Genomic DNA, 19,237 nt, shown 5'->3' on the forward strand with positions numbered 1-19,237 from the left:
TTGATGAAGTGTAAACCACTCTGACCTTGTCAATGGTGGTGGAACAGCTTCCCTACATCATCAGGTCTAGGCAAACATGATGACATTCAACATAGTGGAATCCCATTATGGGTGTTTCAAACTGGATTGTTCCCCAAAGGAAAAGAAAAGGAGCTTCTTTGTGGGCATAAGATCTTGAGACCAGCACATATAAGGCTCCAAGATGAGAACTACGAAATTTTGCTAAAGATAATGAGACAGAATACTTGCAACAATTGGCACCAAAGCTAGGGTTTCTCTTATAAATGTGGGTTATGGACCCCCCCAACAACTGAACTAGATCAAATCCAATTTCAATTGAATTCAACAGGCTCACCAAGATACTCCTGCTTCCCAGTAGTAGGCAACCAGCAGTATTTACCATAGAAGAATACCAGATTGTAGTATCATGAGTTCCAGTGAAAATAAATAGCAAGTGATTTGCAAGGAACTTTCACAGAAAGGCATTTCGCAGCTGGCTGTTGCATGAGAGAGCAGCCACCTCAGACGAATTAAATGAATAAGACAAAATCTGCCGAAAAGTGAACGCGCGGCTGCTCTCATGCAACGGCCAGTTGCGAAATGCCTTTCTGTAAAATCCCCTAGCAAATCCCTAAAGCCACGTTTGGATACCGCATGTATTTGTATTTGGATTTCAGTTTTGGATACAAAATACATCAATCATCCTCTTGCTCATGTTATATGAGAGTGAGAGGGAGAGAGGAAGACGTAGGGAGGCAGGGAGGGACATCTGGCTGCTGTAGCAGCAAGGTCGAGGAGCAACAAGGGTGAAGGAAATTGCCACAAATATTTATTTCCAAATAATGTCTTGCAGAGCAGATTTGAAAATCAGATTTTTTTTCCCTTGCTGTAGCTGATTTGGAAATCTAAGGATCTGATACAGTTCCAAATCTCAAATGCAAATGTGAGAAATCCAAATCTAAATCTTGTGGGTATCCAAATGTGGCCTAAATGCAAAGACTGCACCAACAGAAATCAATTGATAATATTTTTTAAGACTGTCTTGTACAAGATGTATGTTTAGGTTACAGATCCCACATAAGTTTTGCCTTTCAAAAGGAAAAAATACAGAATTTTTTTTTGAGAGACGACAATGGATTTATTCACTGTAAGAACCAGAATACATGAGGGGATTACACCAATGTACAGGATTACAGAGATATCCCAACTAAAGACCCAAAGAGCCAAAAAGCCTAATACAATACAAAATACGAGTGAGATATGAAGCCCCTCCATCGAATGCCCGGAGAGGAACAGAAAGCACCTAACTTCCTTTCCCTTTAGTTGCTCCCATTCAAAGTATGTTTCAGATTTCAATTACAAAAGAAGCTGAACTGCAAACAAGAAAGGGTGTCCTTTGCATTAGTGTCAGAAAAAAAGAACCAAGATAATGTCGACTTGATCAATTTAAACAACCAACAAACAAAAACCATTTTGGTGAAATGCCCAGATAAAAGTTTCACCTTAGAGATTATTCTTTCACATGTTATCCTTGTTCAATTTAACACATGGTTTTTCTTTGCCTGCAGTTCAAGACATACTCCGTGTTCGAACTCTTTCAATTATCATTTGTCTACCAGACAAATCTTCTTCATACCCAACAACCTGCTTTCACAAAAACACAGCAAATAAAGCAAGTGCAAATTACCTTTAAAAAAATAATAAAGCAACTGCAAACAAGTATTATCAATGACCTGAGATTCTGTTTGTGTCTCACTGAAGCCATCGTAAGTGCTCTGGTTTCTATCATGTCCAGAAGGATTAGAAAGGTTATCTTGTTTCTCAGTCCTGAAGAGAGTGCCAGCACAGTAAATACAGGATGTCATTAGAGTAAATAGCCAAAAATTTACTCCCAAAAGTACCCGTGAAAACAATGGTAATTCCTTCACGAGTCAACCAGTCAAAAGCATTGATATTTCATTAAGAAGCAGCATTACATTTTATAAAATGCGTCACATAAGTAATAAAAACATGGTTCAGGATAGGTCGAGGTGAGGACTGAAAGCACATGTACGGGTACGACATGAATTCCGTTCAGAATAGGTCCCGTAAACCCACAGATTTTGATACTATCCACACCAACAAATGGTACAAGATCTTCAAACAACCTAAGCTTAATCTGGACTACGTAGATCTGTAAAGTTTTTCAAGAATCTGTAATCTAAGAAGTTTGTAAATCTGGACCATTAATTCATGCAGTTCACTGCTAAATGGTTCAATATCTGGATAGTTTTTGCAGGGTTCAAACTGACTTGATGATCTTCTACTTTAATTCGAATGTCCTAAATGAAACAGTGAACTACATGAATTAATGGAAATGATGCTACATGGAGGTTCTTATGTGCATTTGCTAGAAGTAGGTAAAGTACCAATTGGAAGCCAAGGATTGAAATGTCGGATTCGGCCACAGCCGAAACCGGAATTTTTCGGTTTCAGCTGAAATTATGTAAAAAAAAAAAAAACAAAAGAAACATAAAATTTCGGTTTTGATAAAATTTGCCCTGAAATTTAGGAGATTTCCAAAATTTCGATGTAAATCTTGTAGAAAAGCTAAAAAACGATTTTTTTAATGGTAAAGATGATGATGATATTGAATAACAGAGGATCAAGATGATCTCAGAAAGTACAATAGATCATCTCAGAAAGCACAAGAGATCATCTTAGAAAGTACAACAGAAAAGGCCGTTCAAAAAAAATTAAAAAAATACAATAGAGATAGGGAATTAGAAGATGCAGAATAATCAAGAACTAGGTAGAAAGAAAATCAAAGATTTCAATACTCTCCCTAGAAACACCATCTCTAGCCAATTTATCCACCTCATCATTTGCTGATCGCCTTACATGATTAAAGGATATAGATGCCATCCCAATTCTGTCCTGGATCTCATCAATCAAGGAGGCGAATCTCCAAGGAATGACCTTTGATCTTTTAGTGAAATTTAACCGAAATTTCAGCAAAATTTGTGCCGAAATCTTGTACGAAATTGGGTCCATGTATTTTCGGTGTCGGTCAGTCCCGACCGACATCTGGCCGAAATTTCAAACTATGCTGGAAGCATGCTAATGAAATGAGAGGTGGTATTCTGGCAAAGCCAAGAAGACAAAACAATAAGCAACAAAATGACTCAAGGCGCCGGAGAATCTTGTTCTCAAAAAACAAGCAAATAATGGGTTATTCTACACTGATAAGGAGTGCTCTGTTGCTCTTTGAAAGTGTATCTTCCAGGGACCTGATGACTTCCTGCTTATTGTACATTAGGCATGAACATTATAGATGGTAAGCTCATCTTGGTGTTATTTGTTTATATATAGGAAACAAGTGTCATCTTTATAGAGCCTTATTTCTAACCAAAATATGTTCTTAAAAACGTGTTCAGCTAGTTCACTAAATAATGATGGTGGTCTGTTGTGAGTCCTTGGTGAAAAAAAAAATCTTCAACATGCTCTCGACCTGTAACATGGCATGGATCAATTTCATCATCCTCAACTTTTTCATATTACACAATTATGCCACTCCTAAGTAATGATGGGCCCCATCCTATATAAGCACAAGTGCAAGTCTATCATTTAAGTGATGGACCATACCATACATAAAGTTCATATCACTTGGGAATCGAAGAAGCTCTGGCTGAAGCATCCCACAGTTTTAAGAAAAGTGCACTCCAAGAAGAATTTTCAGCCTTCAAGTAAAAAGATAAATTAAATTTCTTAGCAGAAGAAAGGAAGACAACAAGTAGCATTCTGAGACTGGAGCTTCAGTAACTTGCTTGTAGATCTCATACGTATGCACATTTGATCCACATTGGGCTCCATATTTATATGATGTTAAATAAAATTGGCTATTTTTCTCATCGTGCACTCGATTTCTTAAAAGGGGAGTAATTTCTTAGTACTCCCAGTTAAGTTACTAATACCATAGCAATTCAATTGAACACAACTTCCAGAAAGGCAAACACAATAAAAATTACCTGTTTAACCAGTGCTTAGAAATTCCGAAGGCAGGGCGAGAATCTGTGTGATCTTGACCAAGAATTGAGCGATCGGGAGAGAAAATCTGTAGCTCTGAAGTTAAAGATAGACTGATGCATGTATCAAACAATATCATCATAAAGGAATACTTAACAAATTAGAAGGATACACTTCGATCACAACCATTCCTCCCAGGTGACTTCATGTCTTGAATCTTACGTTAGGATCCAGCAATGAGTTAGTGGATAATCATGCACAATTAATAATTTCCAAGAAAAAACAATGCACAATTAATAAAGAAAATAAAGGTTTCCACATAATACCTTATTCGACTGTGCTAACAAGTCCTCAATAGCATCAGCTACGTCAGGTACAGCATGTGAACCTTCTCCACAGTCTTCTGATATGGAGTTTTTGGTGGAATTCATCTGGCAAGAAATAACATCTTGATGAGCAGATATTTCTGCCGAAAATGAATCCCTATGGCGGCCAAGTTCTGAATTCTTTGCCCTTTTAATGGACGCAATTGAATATTTTGCCTCATCACTGAAACTATTGCTTCTAGCACCTGTACATATCATTCACATTATTGCCTAAGATATTTGCATTCCCCCATATAAAGTGTTATGGATCCAAATAAAATTGTGAAACAAACAACCAATTCCTCCAAGAGCTTAAGCTGTTGGAGATGGCGTTATTTAATCTTTTATACTTTAACACTCTCCCTCGCGTGTGACCCCTCCTTTTAGGGTTGGCCTACAGTGGCACATGTGGCCCCTCTTTTGGGTTGGCCATTACATGTGGACTTTTTTAATATCAAGGAGTTTTGAACACAAGACCTTTGACCTGATACCATGTGAAACAACCAATTCCTCCAAGAGCTTAGCTGTTGGAGCTGGCGTTATTTAATCTTTTATACTTTAAAAAAAATATTACCAGTAGTCTGTGTTGGCATGTTTACAGGGCCATGTGAATCACTCTGCAAATGTGATGAAATATCTCCAGATACGATGTGAGCAGCCTGTGTAGGATACTGACTCTGTGTGCACAATCCCGACTCTCTGTCTTGAGCAGTAACTGGCTTTGGTCGAAATGGATCTAGAGCAACCATTTTATCCTGGGAATATCGAAAGTTAGGATAAAGAAAATGTTTCACAAAAGAATATTACATAAATTTCTATAAAAAAAAAGCTTGACATATACCTTCCTTATACATTGAGTTATCCACTCAGCAGTAACAGATTCTATCCCCCATTTACAGGCAGCCTCGTACTTTGGGCCGCTGGTGAACTTACAGAGTAAATGGGATACTTTTCTACTAAGTTTTTCTGTGAATTTTGCTCCAAGAACAAAGCATAGGTTCCTTAATAACAACCTATCTTTTTCTTCATACTGGGAGATGCAGAATCGTAATCCTTCAAACCCGGGTAAAGGAATTTGACAGGGTAATGGTGAGTAGAGAATGTGACTTCCAACATCTGGCATGCAACCCTCCTTCAACAATTACAAAACCAATCAAACCAACATTACAAGAGAATGAAATATAAGGACGAAATTATATTCATTAGCTATCTTTCAGACTTCGTGCATTAAGGATATATAGAGTGGTGGCAGAAATGCTAATACATGTTTGTATGGGGTCAATTTAAAGCATAAGAAAGTACTCTTTATCTGTTACATCCTGGGTTTCGGATTGCGTTTTCCCCACTGTTGAAGGAGAGAAGTAAACAATTTATTCTTCTCAAGAATCAAACATGGAATTAAGAGATAAAAAAGGAGAAGTATATCATATAGTCAGAGACCCAACAACATTCTATGCAGATGCGTACTTCAATTTTATGTTATTCTCGGAACTTCGCCATGAAAGATGAGATGTAAATCCCAGAAGGAGATTTCTTGGTAGCAAAAAACTAGAAACTGTTAAATTGGAAAGAGAAATTACTTCTAAATATAAGCAATAAATTATCAGGTACTTGGAAATATCATACCATGCCAACCATATTCTGAAGCTTGATGTACAAACATGATATGTGGAGAAATTTAAATATCTATGAATGATAGAGGATGTTGGTCATTTTCTAACAGAAGGGGCACCTAAGCCATTTCATGCCTTTTACAGGGGAATGAAACCTAACAGGCAGTGAATTCTCTATGTAGCATCTACCAACAAGGGAAACTATTTGTTAAAGTATAAAAGATAAATAATGCCTTTCTCCAACAGCTTAAGCTTCTGGAGAAGTTGGTTAGTTAACATGGTATCAGAGCCAATGGTCTCAAGTTCAAACCTCCTGGATAGCAAAAATCCACATGCGATGGTCGGCTCAAAGTGGGACCACATGTGCCACGTGTTTGCCAAGTGGGCCACACGTGCGGGGGAGTGTTAAAGTATAAAAGATAAATAATGCCTTTCTCCAACAGCTTAAGCTTCTGGAGAAGTTGGTTAGTTAACACTATTGATGAGTGGGTGCTGGACATGTACGAAACGTAGATAAAATGATAAACATCTCCAGCGCGCGATGATAATGGAAAAATCCCAATGATTTACGGATAGCTTGAGAGAATTTGACGAATCATTCATTTGGTTAATCGACCATCAAAATACAAAGAATAGAGGCGCAAAACGACATAAAAACCCCTAACTTACAGGACAAAAATATCCTCATATTTACAAAAACGTACAAAAACGTATCTAGAAGCATAATTCTAACCCTCCACAAGTTAAGAATACAAAGCAGGAATGGAAGATCGGATGAGAAGATGTGATGAGGACCTTATGGACGTGATTTTTTGGGCAGACTCTATCTATTGCATCACCCAAACAACGTAGGCCCCACTCTGTTTCTGGACGACGGACCAGATAAGTTATCCTGTTGATCGACAGAAACACTTCCCCCCCCCCCCCCCCCCCCCACACACACACAAGCAAGTTGAGCGCCAACATGTATAGATAGGAGAGACTTCGTCCAAAGGAATCTTTTTGCGAACAACATGGCAATCCACTTAATGTACTTAGTGCGAGCATGAAAGACAGGATTTATTGATATAACGATCTTGCTATTGTTATCAGAATAGAGAATGAACAGAGGTGTAGAAAGTAGAAACAACTAGTAGGGCAGCAAAAAACTTGTCCAATCAAAACCACCAAAAGTACATGCATTGCACAATACTCCACGTCTGTACTCAACCGAGCAACTGTCTCTTGTTTCTTACTTCTCTAGGGAACAAAACTGCAGCCATTGTAAACTGCCGCCTTTGCTAGGATCAGAAAATATTCAAACTAGGACAAGAGATAAAGTAAACTAAGGATATTTTATTGTAAATAATCAACAGGTAAGCCTCTCCGAAAGGCTTCTGATCATTAGTCAATGTTAATAACATGTATAAACACAAAGCATCCTTTAGATTTTTCAATAAACAAATCAACTATACTAAACAGTTTGCTTGGGTTATAATACCATATAAACAGTTATTTGGATCACAAATAAAAAAGAAACCTGCGCCACAGATTAATGAAGAAGACAATGCAAACACAAAACAGCATCATGTTTACCTCCAAACAGGAGCGAATCCAGTGACTAGAAACAATAGTAGACTGAGAAACATTAGCATGCCGTGATATCTGACCATGAAGCTCGATGATGAAATGAACATTCTGCTGTTCTTGATCATCAATTACCATCCCTCCTCCTTGGATTACCCATTCAACAATTTCAGCCCTCTGATCACAAATAGGTAAACCAGACAGATTTAACAAATGAAGAATAGAAGCATAGCAGTAAAAAGTTGAACCAGGTGAAATTAGTGAGTTAAGAGAAGAAAAAAAACTACAGTATGAAGAAAAAAAAGGAAGATCTCTCAATTAGAGGAGCAACTGCCAGACTTGACCTCAGCAAGTTCTGGCTACAAATTCAAAATGAAAAAAACATGAATCCAAGTCAAGCAACCAAGGACAATTTTATCTTTGCATTTTCAACATCCTTGAACTTGCAATGGCTCAACTAGTGATTCATTGAACCAAATTAGTTTGAATTATAACATACAAGGCCATTGATGGGCCTCATCTGTTACCATAAAGTACGGTCGAGGGATAAAAACAACAAAAAGTATTAAATAAGCTATTCTGTGACCAGCAGTGCCTAGTTATCGAAAATTCTTACGTGGAAGTGGACTCCAGCTATAAGATTCATGCATGCATATGGGAAACTTTCCTAATCAATAATCATACAGGGAGAAAGATATTCGACCATTTTGCTAGAGAAAAGGATGCATTCGAGGCTGTCTCAGGTTACAACCACGACGAACAGAATGAAACCACGGTTTCTTACCATCTTTAGTCTAAGACAAACAGAGAAGAACCAAGTGGCCGTGACCAAATGACAGTGGTTTCAAAATGGTGGCACAGTTACCTGTTTTGTTGAAGAATGAGATAGTTGGATTGAACAACACAATGCTACTAGGTTTTTTTCTGGGGGAGAACTAAGAGGAAAGAGTAAGCTTCTCATGTTGTTTGGAGAGAAGATCTCCATGATGTTATGTTGATGGTGTCAATACAAAATTGCTGAATAATTGCTAGAAGGTAGCTGCTAAGATGACTTAAAGACATTGCCATGGGGGTCTCTTATTTATTCTGTCTTAAAATCTTATAGAATTTACCATTAAAAAAAAATCTAATAGAATTTGGGGGATCAGTCTATGGGGAAATCAGCTTTGTTATCCGTATCATGTAATGCTCCACTACCCTCGCTACCAGTTGTAAGTACTCTTATTGGCAACTTGGTTGGAGTTTCCCCTTTGTTTCTCTCCAAAACTCAATTCGTCAAAGCAATCCAACATCAATGCTGGAGAGAGGCTCAAATCCTCTCAATTTAAGATTAAAATATCCACATTAGCAGGTGTATTAGTCGGGCTAAACTGTAGCATATTGGCCAATACAGATGGCATAGTATTTGTTTTTTTCCAGCTCAATGTAAATCAACCACAACTTCCCATATATGTATACATCTAATTATTTAAGGCATAGTTTGTTCAATGTACATCTATGTTTTGATAATTTTAATGTGATTTATAATGTTTCTAGTGTGGTGGTGAGGCTGTCTTGTATGCTTGTCAGTCAATTTTTTTTCTGTTCTAGTTGACCTAAGAGAGTAGAAACAAGTGAAAAACTAAATAAATCAGCAATGTAAGTAGGTAACTACACGGCTACATCAGTGGCACAGTCCACAATTTGGTCACAGCAAAATAATAATGATGATAATAATAATAATAATATTATTATTAAAGAAAGCATGAGTTAATCAACCACTCCATTATATATATGACCAGTTAAAGTTGGAATTAAACATCAGTGACAAGTAAGGAAAAATATAGCCAGAAAACTAAAAGGTTAATAAACTGCAAAAAAAAGGAAAACAATGCAAAAAAGAAGAAGAAAGTAATCAACATGAAATATAGTTGTTAACATTGAGACAGAGAGTCCATTGGTATATTGCACAGTACATGATCATGATATACCCCATCATTATATGTCACTTACGAGTGGTATACTTGTAACTTGTAAAACATGAATTATATATATATATATATATATATATATATATATATATATATATATATATATATATCTGTGTGTGTGTATATGTATGTATGTATGTATATGTATATGCATATGAATATATGTATATGTATATGCATATGAATATATGTATATGTATAAAGAGGGGAAGTTGTTGGGTGATTCCTTAACCCACACAAACTTCTTCTTTTGCTTCTCCTAAGGGAACGTCAGATCCACAACATTAAAGTTTCATCAGATAACTCCCATCATCTGAAGTGAAGAGTGATCTGCATCCTGACTCAGTTCTATCACAAGAAATTATTATGCTCCAGTAATATTTTTCCCCAATTTATTTTCTATGTAATCTCCTTATATGCAGTATGTATTTCCTAATCAGTTAAACAAATAAATCGATGCAAATTCCACTACAGATAGACCTGACAAAGGTAGTTAAAGTGGTCAACGATAATCACAAAACAAGAAGAAGAAACAAACTCACACGATCTTCTGGAAATGAACTAGAAAAGCGAAATAATCTTCCTTTGAAAATATTTGATGATCTTGCATCTTGACCATTCACAATGCAGGAACCATCTTGTATCTTGTATTTAGCCTTATACTCATCATTTAAAGCAGAAGCCTGGATTTGCTGGCTAGATTTCGTACTTTGTTCAAGAAAGCCGCTTGCTTTCAAGTTCGTTTTAGATCTTGCTTTCCCACTATTTTTCTCCGATAACAACCCATCAAAGGTTGCATCTATCAATACCTGATCGGCTGGCATGCCAGAAGGGGCACCAGAGCTTTTTCCTTGTTTTACACCAGTAATAGAATTTGCTGCAGCTTTATTGGAGTATACCGAAACAATGAGAAGGGCATAAAACTTGTTAAGAAATTATCCGTAAAATAAACGGTCCTAAGCTATGTCACAAATATCATTCTCGGAAATTTCTCAGCAAGGGAAAATCTTGGGATATATTAATTTTTTTTATTTCTTTTGGGTTTATAAAGGAAAAAATGTTAAAAATAAAATTATTTAAATCTATATAAAATATAAATTAAAGAAAAATAAATAAATAAAAAATATCGGAAAATATCGTGATATTATTGCGATATTTTCTGATAAAAATGGAAATACTGCTATATTGTTAAAATCTGGGGATTATTTTGGGACTTTGTCGTTTTGTCAAAATGTCGCGATAAAAACACGATATTTTGAAAATATCAGAGATATTTGTGACATAGGTCCTAAGCATGTCAATCTAAATCTACAAAGCCAAGCAGGTGAAAATTATTATAGCAACATAACAAGTGGATAATAAGAATTTGCAAGCAAATGAAGACACAGTGAATAATCATTATGGAGATCAGACGCACACACCTTTTGGAAAAAGTAAATCAGAAGCTATATGCCTTTCAGACACAGGAATTTCTTTCTTTTCTCGGTCACAGTCTTCCAGCCAAAAAGTAGTTACCACATTAATGACACCCCAAGTTGCATGGTGCCTTACTTCTTTCCTTTCTCTGAAGAAAGAGCAGATCATCAATGAGTTGCAAGCACATGCATTGAATATATCACCTTTGGGCACGTTTGGCTACCATGATTTTTTTTCATGATAAATCAGTGTCTCCTAGGGGAGATTAGGGTGAAGTGACTAAAAAACAAGAAACTGGTGTCTCCAAGGGATGAGATGTCCTAAAAATCAGGAAACAAAAAACCCTACTCAAAATAGGATCGACTTTTTCCAGATTTTTAGCCACTTCTCAAGTTCATCTCAATCGTGCCCTCTCAAATCTCTCTCCTTCTCCAGTCCTCCCACTGCCTACGGTTCTCTCACCACTTAGAGACACTGATTTATCATGAAATGGCTGCCAGACATGGCCTTTGTGTTAATGAGCAGAGAAGACAGCAAAGGTATCCCTTCAAAATGCAAGCAGGTTTGCATATGATATTAAGCTAGGTGGGACCAACTTACTTTTCCGAAAGTGTCCCTACAATGATGTGAGTCAATTTTTCACTGAATGACATATGCCGAGTGCCCCCGCCTTTACGAACCATATTGACTAGTTTACGCAATTCAGTAGCCTCAAAACCAACAAACAAAATACGGCAATCTGACAAGTACAAGTCATTATCTTCACTTTGGGAATCCTCCGCAACACAACCTTGAAACTTTGCTTCATCTCTGACCTGTAAACTAGGTTCTAAATCGGTCTCTTTCGTCGTGAAGAAAGTAGCATCAGAAAATGCAGAACCAGTATTCTGGGATAGGGTAGTTTCTAGGTCGGCAGTTACAGGTGATGGGACACATTCCGACGTTTTGACTCCCTTATCTTGTATATGCTGCCCCTTCAAACCAACTTTTACAGCATTACTTGATGACACAGATGCTCCACGAACAGGATAGAGCTCCTCATTTAGACAAGCTATTTATTTGACAAGAAAAATGAGTCAAATTTATACCTACAATTTCCTTTTAAAGAAAAATAAGACTACAATGGAGATAACAAATGGGATGGCTGCATACAAATAAATACAGTCCTTGCCTCTTCTAGCAACAGATTGATCAACCCATCTCGGCATAACAATATTAATGTGACCCCATCTTCGAGCAACTTGATATTTATCACCTTCAGGAGCGTATCAAATGTCAAGGATACAACTTGAACTACAATTACGTATTCAACAAAGACAATAAAATTGACATATAATATCAGGCAATCACCAGTAATATTATAAATCAAATATGAGATATCAATATGAGAACCAGGTCAAAATATGAAAAACCCATTATGAGAACAGGACAGCATACCAATTTAAAAGAAAAAAAAAGGATAAATTTATTAAAAGGATATATCAGAAACTAAATGTGTACACTTCTTGGTAAGATCTGGAGAATAATGGCCGCCATTTTGTATGATCAGTCTTTCCATTTCCTTCCGCTCATCTGAGTCAAATAACACCTTAATATCCCCATATAGAGATAATTTAAAAGAAAGAAGTATTGGGAGATAGTTAACATTATTCAGGTCAAAAACCATCTATTTTGCTTTAAATTGCAAACCTGCAGGAATGCGGGTAACGCAAATGGTCAAACCAGTGAAAGGAAGAATCCTATATGGCTCTTGAGGTGCAACACGGTGCTCTTTCCAGCATTGATATAACCAGTCAATGGTAACAATTGGTTTCTTAAGAACATTAGTGGCCCACTGCAACAAATGAGAATGCATATGATTAAATGAAATCTATTGCATCCCGTGTTAATATATCTGACCAAAGTGAGAAGAAATAAGCCACAATACAGACTGAATGGCCGCTACGGCTAAAACAACAAAACTATTGAATAGCATCAGCATAAGACCTAGAAGTAAAGAAGAATGTTGAAGTTACAAGAACAAAAAACTGACATGTTTTAAAAGAGAAAAGTTGAATATTAAATAAGTTAATACATAGTAAACTGATACAGTTTGATCTACCCAAAGACTGAAAGAACCAAGTAGGAAACAAATAAAGAGAACAACAAACAATTTTCAAAAAGCATATAAGATATCACTAGAGAATGATAAAATAACAAAAATAAACTTGATCAATCCAAATCCAAAGAGAGAAGGCTCAAAAAAAAAAAAAAAAAAAAAAAACAAGTGGTGGAGAATGACAGGTTATATGAAACCCCAATTATGTAATCAGATATGATGGATTAAAAGAAATCTAAGCTAGAAAAATCAGAGAGCCAGATTGAAGTAACTAGATTACCTAAAAATCACCCACATCTCAATCCCAAAAGACGAGAGAGAAAATAGACTGCAAGAGCAAGCAAAAGCTTCAAAATTCATTTAAGATTACTCCATTACAATGCTGGACGATTTTAATATGAGAGCTTAGGGTTGCCCTCCAAAAACAGATCTCATTCCCTCATTTTCATTTCTAATCTAAGGGCTGCAAATAAGACTTAAAAAAAGCGTAAAACTGACTAAACAATCCCTTAATGAAGTCACATGCTTCACTTAAAAGTCACATGACCTGAAAACAAAACGAAAGACAAGAGTATATACCCCTTAAGTTAAAAAAAGTCACATCCAACTAACTACCCTATTGTTTGATTTTTACCATTCTTTGCATGCTCAAACTCAATAAACAGCTGCCCCACCAAGTGTATTGCATCAAGCCCTCTAATTGAGAAGAAACTCAACCTTGAGTTTGTGTCTTCCCCGCTGGAAGAATCACCATAATATCAATATGGAACAAGATGTCATAGGTTGAAAACATCTAATGTCTTGATGTGGGATGAAGACATTTAAAGTTCAAATCAGAACCCAATCTCTTCCAAATAGTCCTCCAAAAGTGGCTGACAAACTTTCTGTCCTAATATGAAGTGAGGACTCAGGCACACGATGAAATGACAAAATATCCTTAAAATATAGACTGGCAATATGAGAATAGAAAATGTGTCATTTTGGCACCATTCAAAAAAAAAAAAAAAATGTCATTTTGGAGGAATGGCCCGTAGCAATAAGTATGGAGTCCACGCCTCACTTGCAATCCAGGCAAAATGTCTGAGATATCTGTCATTTGGGTGGTGGTGGGGGGGGGGGGGGGGGGGCGGGGGAGGAGGGCGAGGGAGGAGGGGGGCGCATAGGACTGGGTAAAGGTGTGTACAACCCAGCATTAGTAGCTCCTTTGAGACGTGGCAAGTGTGACATCTATCAACAAAACACTTAACCAAGGCATAGGTCTTGTCCCTACCGAGGTATCTTTCACCATGTAACTGTCGAATAATCTTCTGCTTCAATGAACAAATAGGTATACACAGCCGAGTCCCTTCAAAGAGAAATTGTTCTGCATGCAATAAGCATTTTGCAAGCTTCCAAACTATAACCACCTATCATCTGGGTATAGCTCCCCAGAAGTATCAAAACTAGTAACCTAAACCTGCATGGTACGGAGCAAAACTGATATAATCAATGCATCAACCATTCTATTTTGATCAGCAGATTTCTGCATGAGGGTAAAAAAACTGATGCAAATACGATGCCCATTTACCATATCGTCGATTTAAATTCTACTACACATCAAGTTCTTCAAAGCCTCATAGTATGATAGAAAATGAACTCGCTTTTGATCAGCAGATTTAGATCCATAACAATCCTAGTTACAACCAAGGTTTTAAATTTCAGTTTCGGTAACCGGTTTCGGGCCGAAATTTCAGCCGAAATCATGTAAAAATATGATTATGATTTCGTTTTTTTTTTTTTTTTAATTTCAACCGAAATGTCTAAAATTTTGGTGTAAATTCCGGCGATTTCATTGAAAATTTTGGCTATTTCGGTGAATATTTCATAAATTTCGGTGGTTTTTTTTAATTTTATTTTGGTTGATCTATTTAAAATTTCGGTGGAAATTTTGTAAAAATGGCTAAAAACGAAATTTTGGTTATATTTCGGTGAAATTTCGCTGAAATCTTATAAAGAAACGACTTCATGTAAATTGCATTTCGTTCGTGGCAGCAACCAAAATATTTTGGTTAAAACCATGGTTACAACTAGGTAACTAGTACTTGGAGAAACCCACATAGAGTGGGAAACAGGACAAAATCCAAGAAAGATTAAGTTTTGTATAGCACATGAGAGGGCGTCAGGGTAAGACTACCCATTAGCCAATAGTCAAAGAGGCCCAATAGTCAAAGAGGCTCTAGAAAAAACATTATAATACAACAATGTCTTGAGCAAGAGAAGAACGCTTAGTTTCTAAAAATAAACTTGGACAATTAGAGTCATAATCAATTTTTTGAGGGGCAGGATTCTAGGAAAACCTCATTCCTCCAGTGATTCCTAAAATATATGTGCTTCTATATATAGGTGTCCAAGAGAACAATAGGTTCACTTTGGAGCCTTTTTAATTGTTGGAAAATACAAAATTAAGCAACTTAAATTAAAATTAATAGTGACAAAACAAAACAATGAATAAAGTAGGAATCCTAAATGGACACTATCTTCATTAAAATTAGAATCTGTTGTAATTGTATAGGATATCTGATCTTTCTAATAAATTTTCCAAGAGATTACACCTTATACTTTGCAGCCAAAACATTCTTCACAATGACGAAATTAACGTCAAGGGATGCCTTGGTATGCGACACTCCTCCCATTGCAGTCACTCTCTTTTCAATCTCAACCTGAAAAAACAGTGACAGATCAGAGTTGAATTAGTTACCAGTAAATACAGAACAGCATGAGTGTCACTGTGCAATAAAAAATCACGTCAGAACCATGATTATGAAGAATAATGCCTTATCAGTATGCATTTTTACATATATTTCTGATTCTGAAAACTAATTATGACTTCCACTTAGTTTATTAATACAACAAACCGGATTTATGGAATCCTTGCACTATAAACAATCTCAAATAAATAAGGACAGGAATGAATGTCCCTCACTCAATCTGAAACATCATATAGCCTAAGTTCCTTCAACAACATATAACAAACATTCAGAATATGAAAGGATTTAATTATCTTTGTCACTTTGACAGATAACAGTGACAGTCCCAAGGTGTTGGCTTTCCTTTAGACTGCAGATCTTAATAAGAAATTGACGATGGACCATCTTATTAATGGAAACACGGGGACATGGTTACCACCTCATATTGGTGCTCAGATGTCAACATAACAGTTGACCACTTATTTATTGTTCATTCACAACAAAGTTTGGAGCTTGTGCTTGTCAGGTTTGATGGCACCTAGGTGGTGCCGATTTCAGTTACATTATTTCAAGCAAGATCATTCGGCTCTTCCCCAATGAGACAATAAATTTTTTGAAGTTTATTTGCGCCAATGTTTTGGTCTATCTGGATGGAACAACCAAGGAATATCTAGGTCCAAGAAAATGTGGTTTGAGAAATAGGTAAACTGTCATCACTCAAAGATCGTGGTTTCTTGGGAGTTTCACGACATTATATGTGTGAATATTGGTTGGAAGGAAAGTCTACAAAGTAGAGACTGTAAATAGATAGAGGCATCAATGGGTTCACTCAATAGGTTATTAGGATGAAACTATGGGCATAAGACCTTTCAGTTTTTATAATAGGTCAGTCAAGACACAACTATTGAAACCCCAACTAACAGGTAATTGAGAGATGAGAGTTCTTTTCGGAGGGACAAATCAAATTGACATTCGATGGTAGCTACCACAGCAATCCCAGTGTAACTGCAATTGGAGGCTTGGCTTGGCTTCCAGGTGGCCAATTGTAGGATTTAGGCAAGACTGAATCCTTGGTGTTTGCTTTAAGGAGTGTAAGCGATTTCCGCTCTTTACTGATTCTGACGGCAATTTAGAAAGATTCCTTTAATGGTATGAGTGGGTGAATAAATGTGGGACATATCCATAGCGGTTAGCAAACACAATTGTGGAGATTTTAGTTAGTTGTCAATTGATGGGATTTTAGATAATTCATAATTGTGAGTTGCTACAAGTTGTATTTCACCACGAACATTGAGAGGCAATTGCATATGTTGACGTTTTTGCTATTAAGGGGGCATCAAGACTGGCTGTTTTTTTAATCTCAATTCTCGATTCCTTAAATGTAATTTCAAAATTTCAATGCCTTCTTCTTTAATTTAATTTTTTAACACATATCAGACAAAAAGAAACTTGATTGTAGAACTATGGCAGATTAGATGATCAAGCTTATTTGGCTCAAGCCGATTTTGAAAGATAATCGCCACTCTTCCTCTTCATTGAGTACCTATGATGATAACCAAAGGTCAGTTCAAATCAATCCAGTGTATCAACTAGACTGACTATGCAAGAGAAAAGGAATAAAGGATAAAGCAAGTGGAATAGAGTATCTAAGTGTTCCATTGAATATTCAGATTATTGATGATCTTAGCAAATGTCTAGCAACAAAAGTACTATCTTAAAAAAAGTAGTAATGCACTATCACACATCTCATCTTCACTTGGGGGTGCGTGGGGTGTCTGAAAATTCTATTGTCGTTTTACTTCCTTATGTTAGTTGATAAGTAGGTCATGATAGTGAAGGGTATATTAACCTTATTTACTTTCTTCAATCTATGAGTATCTATGAAAAAGTCAAAAAACGCTGTTTATTAATATTCCAATTCATGAATGGAGGGAATAAAAAACTCTTTTATTTCACAATATATAAAAGATCTTGAATAAAAGACATTCTAATAAGCATGGAACAATACCTTCTCATCCTTCTCAAAACCAGATGCAAGTACTTTAACCCCATCCATTGCAAGACAACAAGTGTAACCTTGTTTAGGCAAATCTCTATGTTCGTTTGCACAAGAAAGTATACATTGTGGACCTGCCAAGCATTACAAATAAAAGCAAAACTCAAAATGTTTTTCCTAGAAGAAAATTTCCTTGCCAACAATTCAATATGCAAAAAAATAATAATTAAACATACAATAACAAAACTATAAAACAAAGATAGGACTAAGGAAGTGCTAGTTTAGAACCATAAAAGAAATAGCTGATTTTGATGGAAAATTATTGAAACCATTCAATCAAAACATCATAATCAAGCTTCCATTGCACGACGAATTGCAAGTTCTAGACCTCTAGTTTACAAATTCAAAGAACATTTCATCCATTTATTAAATCTTAGACATGTACAAAATTAACATGTTTTCTCATAATTGCCATTTTATTATGGGAAATGCATTTAGCACTCCACTCTTATAATATGTCGCGAAAGCTTCTTGTACTTTTGTTTTTAATTGGTGCTGTCAGAGCATTTTGGGAACTGTAAATAACCTTTTGACAGCCCTTTAATCGCTAAATGCCAAGAAGCTTTCGCCACATATAAAAAGAGTGGATTGCTAAAATCATTTCCCTTTATTATATGCCCCTATTTCTTCCAAGTTAGTTCCACAATTCAATTCAATCGCACCATTAACCAGCTCAAACAGTCCATCTAATAGAGTTCACTCACTCAGTAAAACCACATGCACATATAGATAAGAAACGCAAAAGGCCTCTACAACGCAGAGCAATTATGGAAAACCTTTTCTTGGAAAAAAACTTTCTTTCCACAATTTAGAGGGAAATGATATGATTATGTTTAATTTAGAATGAAATTATCATAAATTGAAAGTCCCTGTAAGTAAAATTTGATTAGGGTTGGTTCAAGTTAAGAGAAGAAGAGTAATTACAGCAGGAAAAACAAGATGTGTACAAGTTGAATTCAGTAAACAATTCGAAAGAGAGTTTAGATTAGTATTTACCTAGCAAATTGCAACCCTTGGCCCTAAGATGTTCAAATTTCTCCTGAAAAAAAAAACGAGATTTTCAGAATCAAGAAGAAAAAACAGGAAAAAGAAAAGAAAAAAGTAATCAGTTGAGAATTGAGTAGTGAGATTACGTGATCGAAAGAGGAAATGACATGGTAATCGTTAGGGGTGGATCGAGAAGGATCGCAACAGAGGAAAATCTGAGCTCCGTTGAGTTTTAGGGCATCGTGAAGGGCATCGAACATTTCTGGTTCTACTAGGTTTCTAGATAAGAACACGTTCGCGCCCTTGAAAATAGGCGCTAACATTCTCCCTCCCTTCATCTCTCTCTATCCCTCCTCCCCTTCAAAACCAAAACGCTTATATTATCAATCTGGAGGGAAAAACTACTTATATATTAATTATTTTTTGCGGGGATTG

The 19,237-nt window shown here is 36.3% G+C and overlaps 1 protein-coding gene across 4 annotated transcripts; it reads right to left on the minus strand.

The window, feature by feature from the left end:
- Positions 1-1,000: 1,000 nt before the first annotated feature.
- On the minus strand, positions 1,001-19,167 carry MEI1 (transcription coactivator). Of its 4 annotated transcripts, none has more exons than XM_077368251.1 (19): positions 18,949-19,167; positions 18,812-18,854; positions 17,768-17,889; positions 15,625-15,732; positions 12,625-12,769; positions 12,416-12,507; positions 12,107-12,200; positions 11,536-11,986; positions 10,941-11,083; positions 10,062-10,396; positions 7,559-7,726; positions 5,212-5,502; positions 4,945-5,125; positions 4,332-4,576; positions 4,178-4,222; positions 4,008-4,093; positions 1,734-1,827; positions 1,503-1,644; positions 1,001-1,373 (listed from the first exon to the last, which is right to left on the minus strand). In XM_077368251.1, exons 1-18 carry the CDS (start codon positions 19,138-19,140, stop codon positions 1,570-1,572), a joined length of 2,910 nt encoding a protein of 969 aa, XP_077224366.1. In that variant the 5' UTR covers positions 19,141-19,167; the 3' UTR covers positions 1,001-1,373; positions 1,503-1,569. The 4 variants fall into 4 exon arrangements, with proteins under 4 accessions (XP_077224366.1, XP_077224365.1, XP_077224367.1 ...); XM_077368250.1 differs by having other exon boundaries at positions 10,062-10,402; XM_077368252.1 differs by lacking the exons at positions 1,001-1,373; positions 1,503-1,644 and adding an exon at positions 3,625-3,719 and having other exon boundaries at positions 10,062-10,402.
- Between the last annotated feature and the right edge of the window lie 70 nt (positions 19,168-19,237).

This window comes from Tasmannia lanceolata, unplaced genomic scaffold, assembly GCF_043159265.1.
Source record: "Tasmannia lanceolata isolate RefF3 unplaced genomic scaffold, GAP_Taslan_0.1 ptg000025l, whole genome shotgun sequence".
NCBI lineage: Eukaryota > Viridiplantae > Streptophyta > Magnoliopsida > Canellales > Winteraceae > Tasmannia > Tasmannia lanceolata.

Excerpts from the sequence above, each read along its gene's own strand:
- MEI1 (XM_077368250.1), bottom strand. The coding sequence starts at position 19,140 with ATGAAGGGAGGGAGAATGTTAGCGCCTATTTTCAAGGGCGCGAACGTG. Across the intron at positions 12,770-15,624 it reads TTTTGGCTGCAAAGTATAAG|TGGGCCACTAATGTTCTTAA; the intron begins GTGTAATCTCTT and ends CATTTGTTGCAG. Across the intron at positions 5,126-5,211 it reads TAACTCAATGTATAAGGAAG|GATAAAATGGTTGCTCTAGA; the intron begins GTATATGTCAAG and ends CGATATTCCCAG.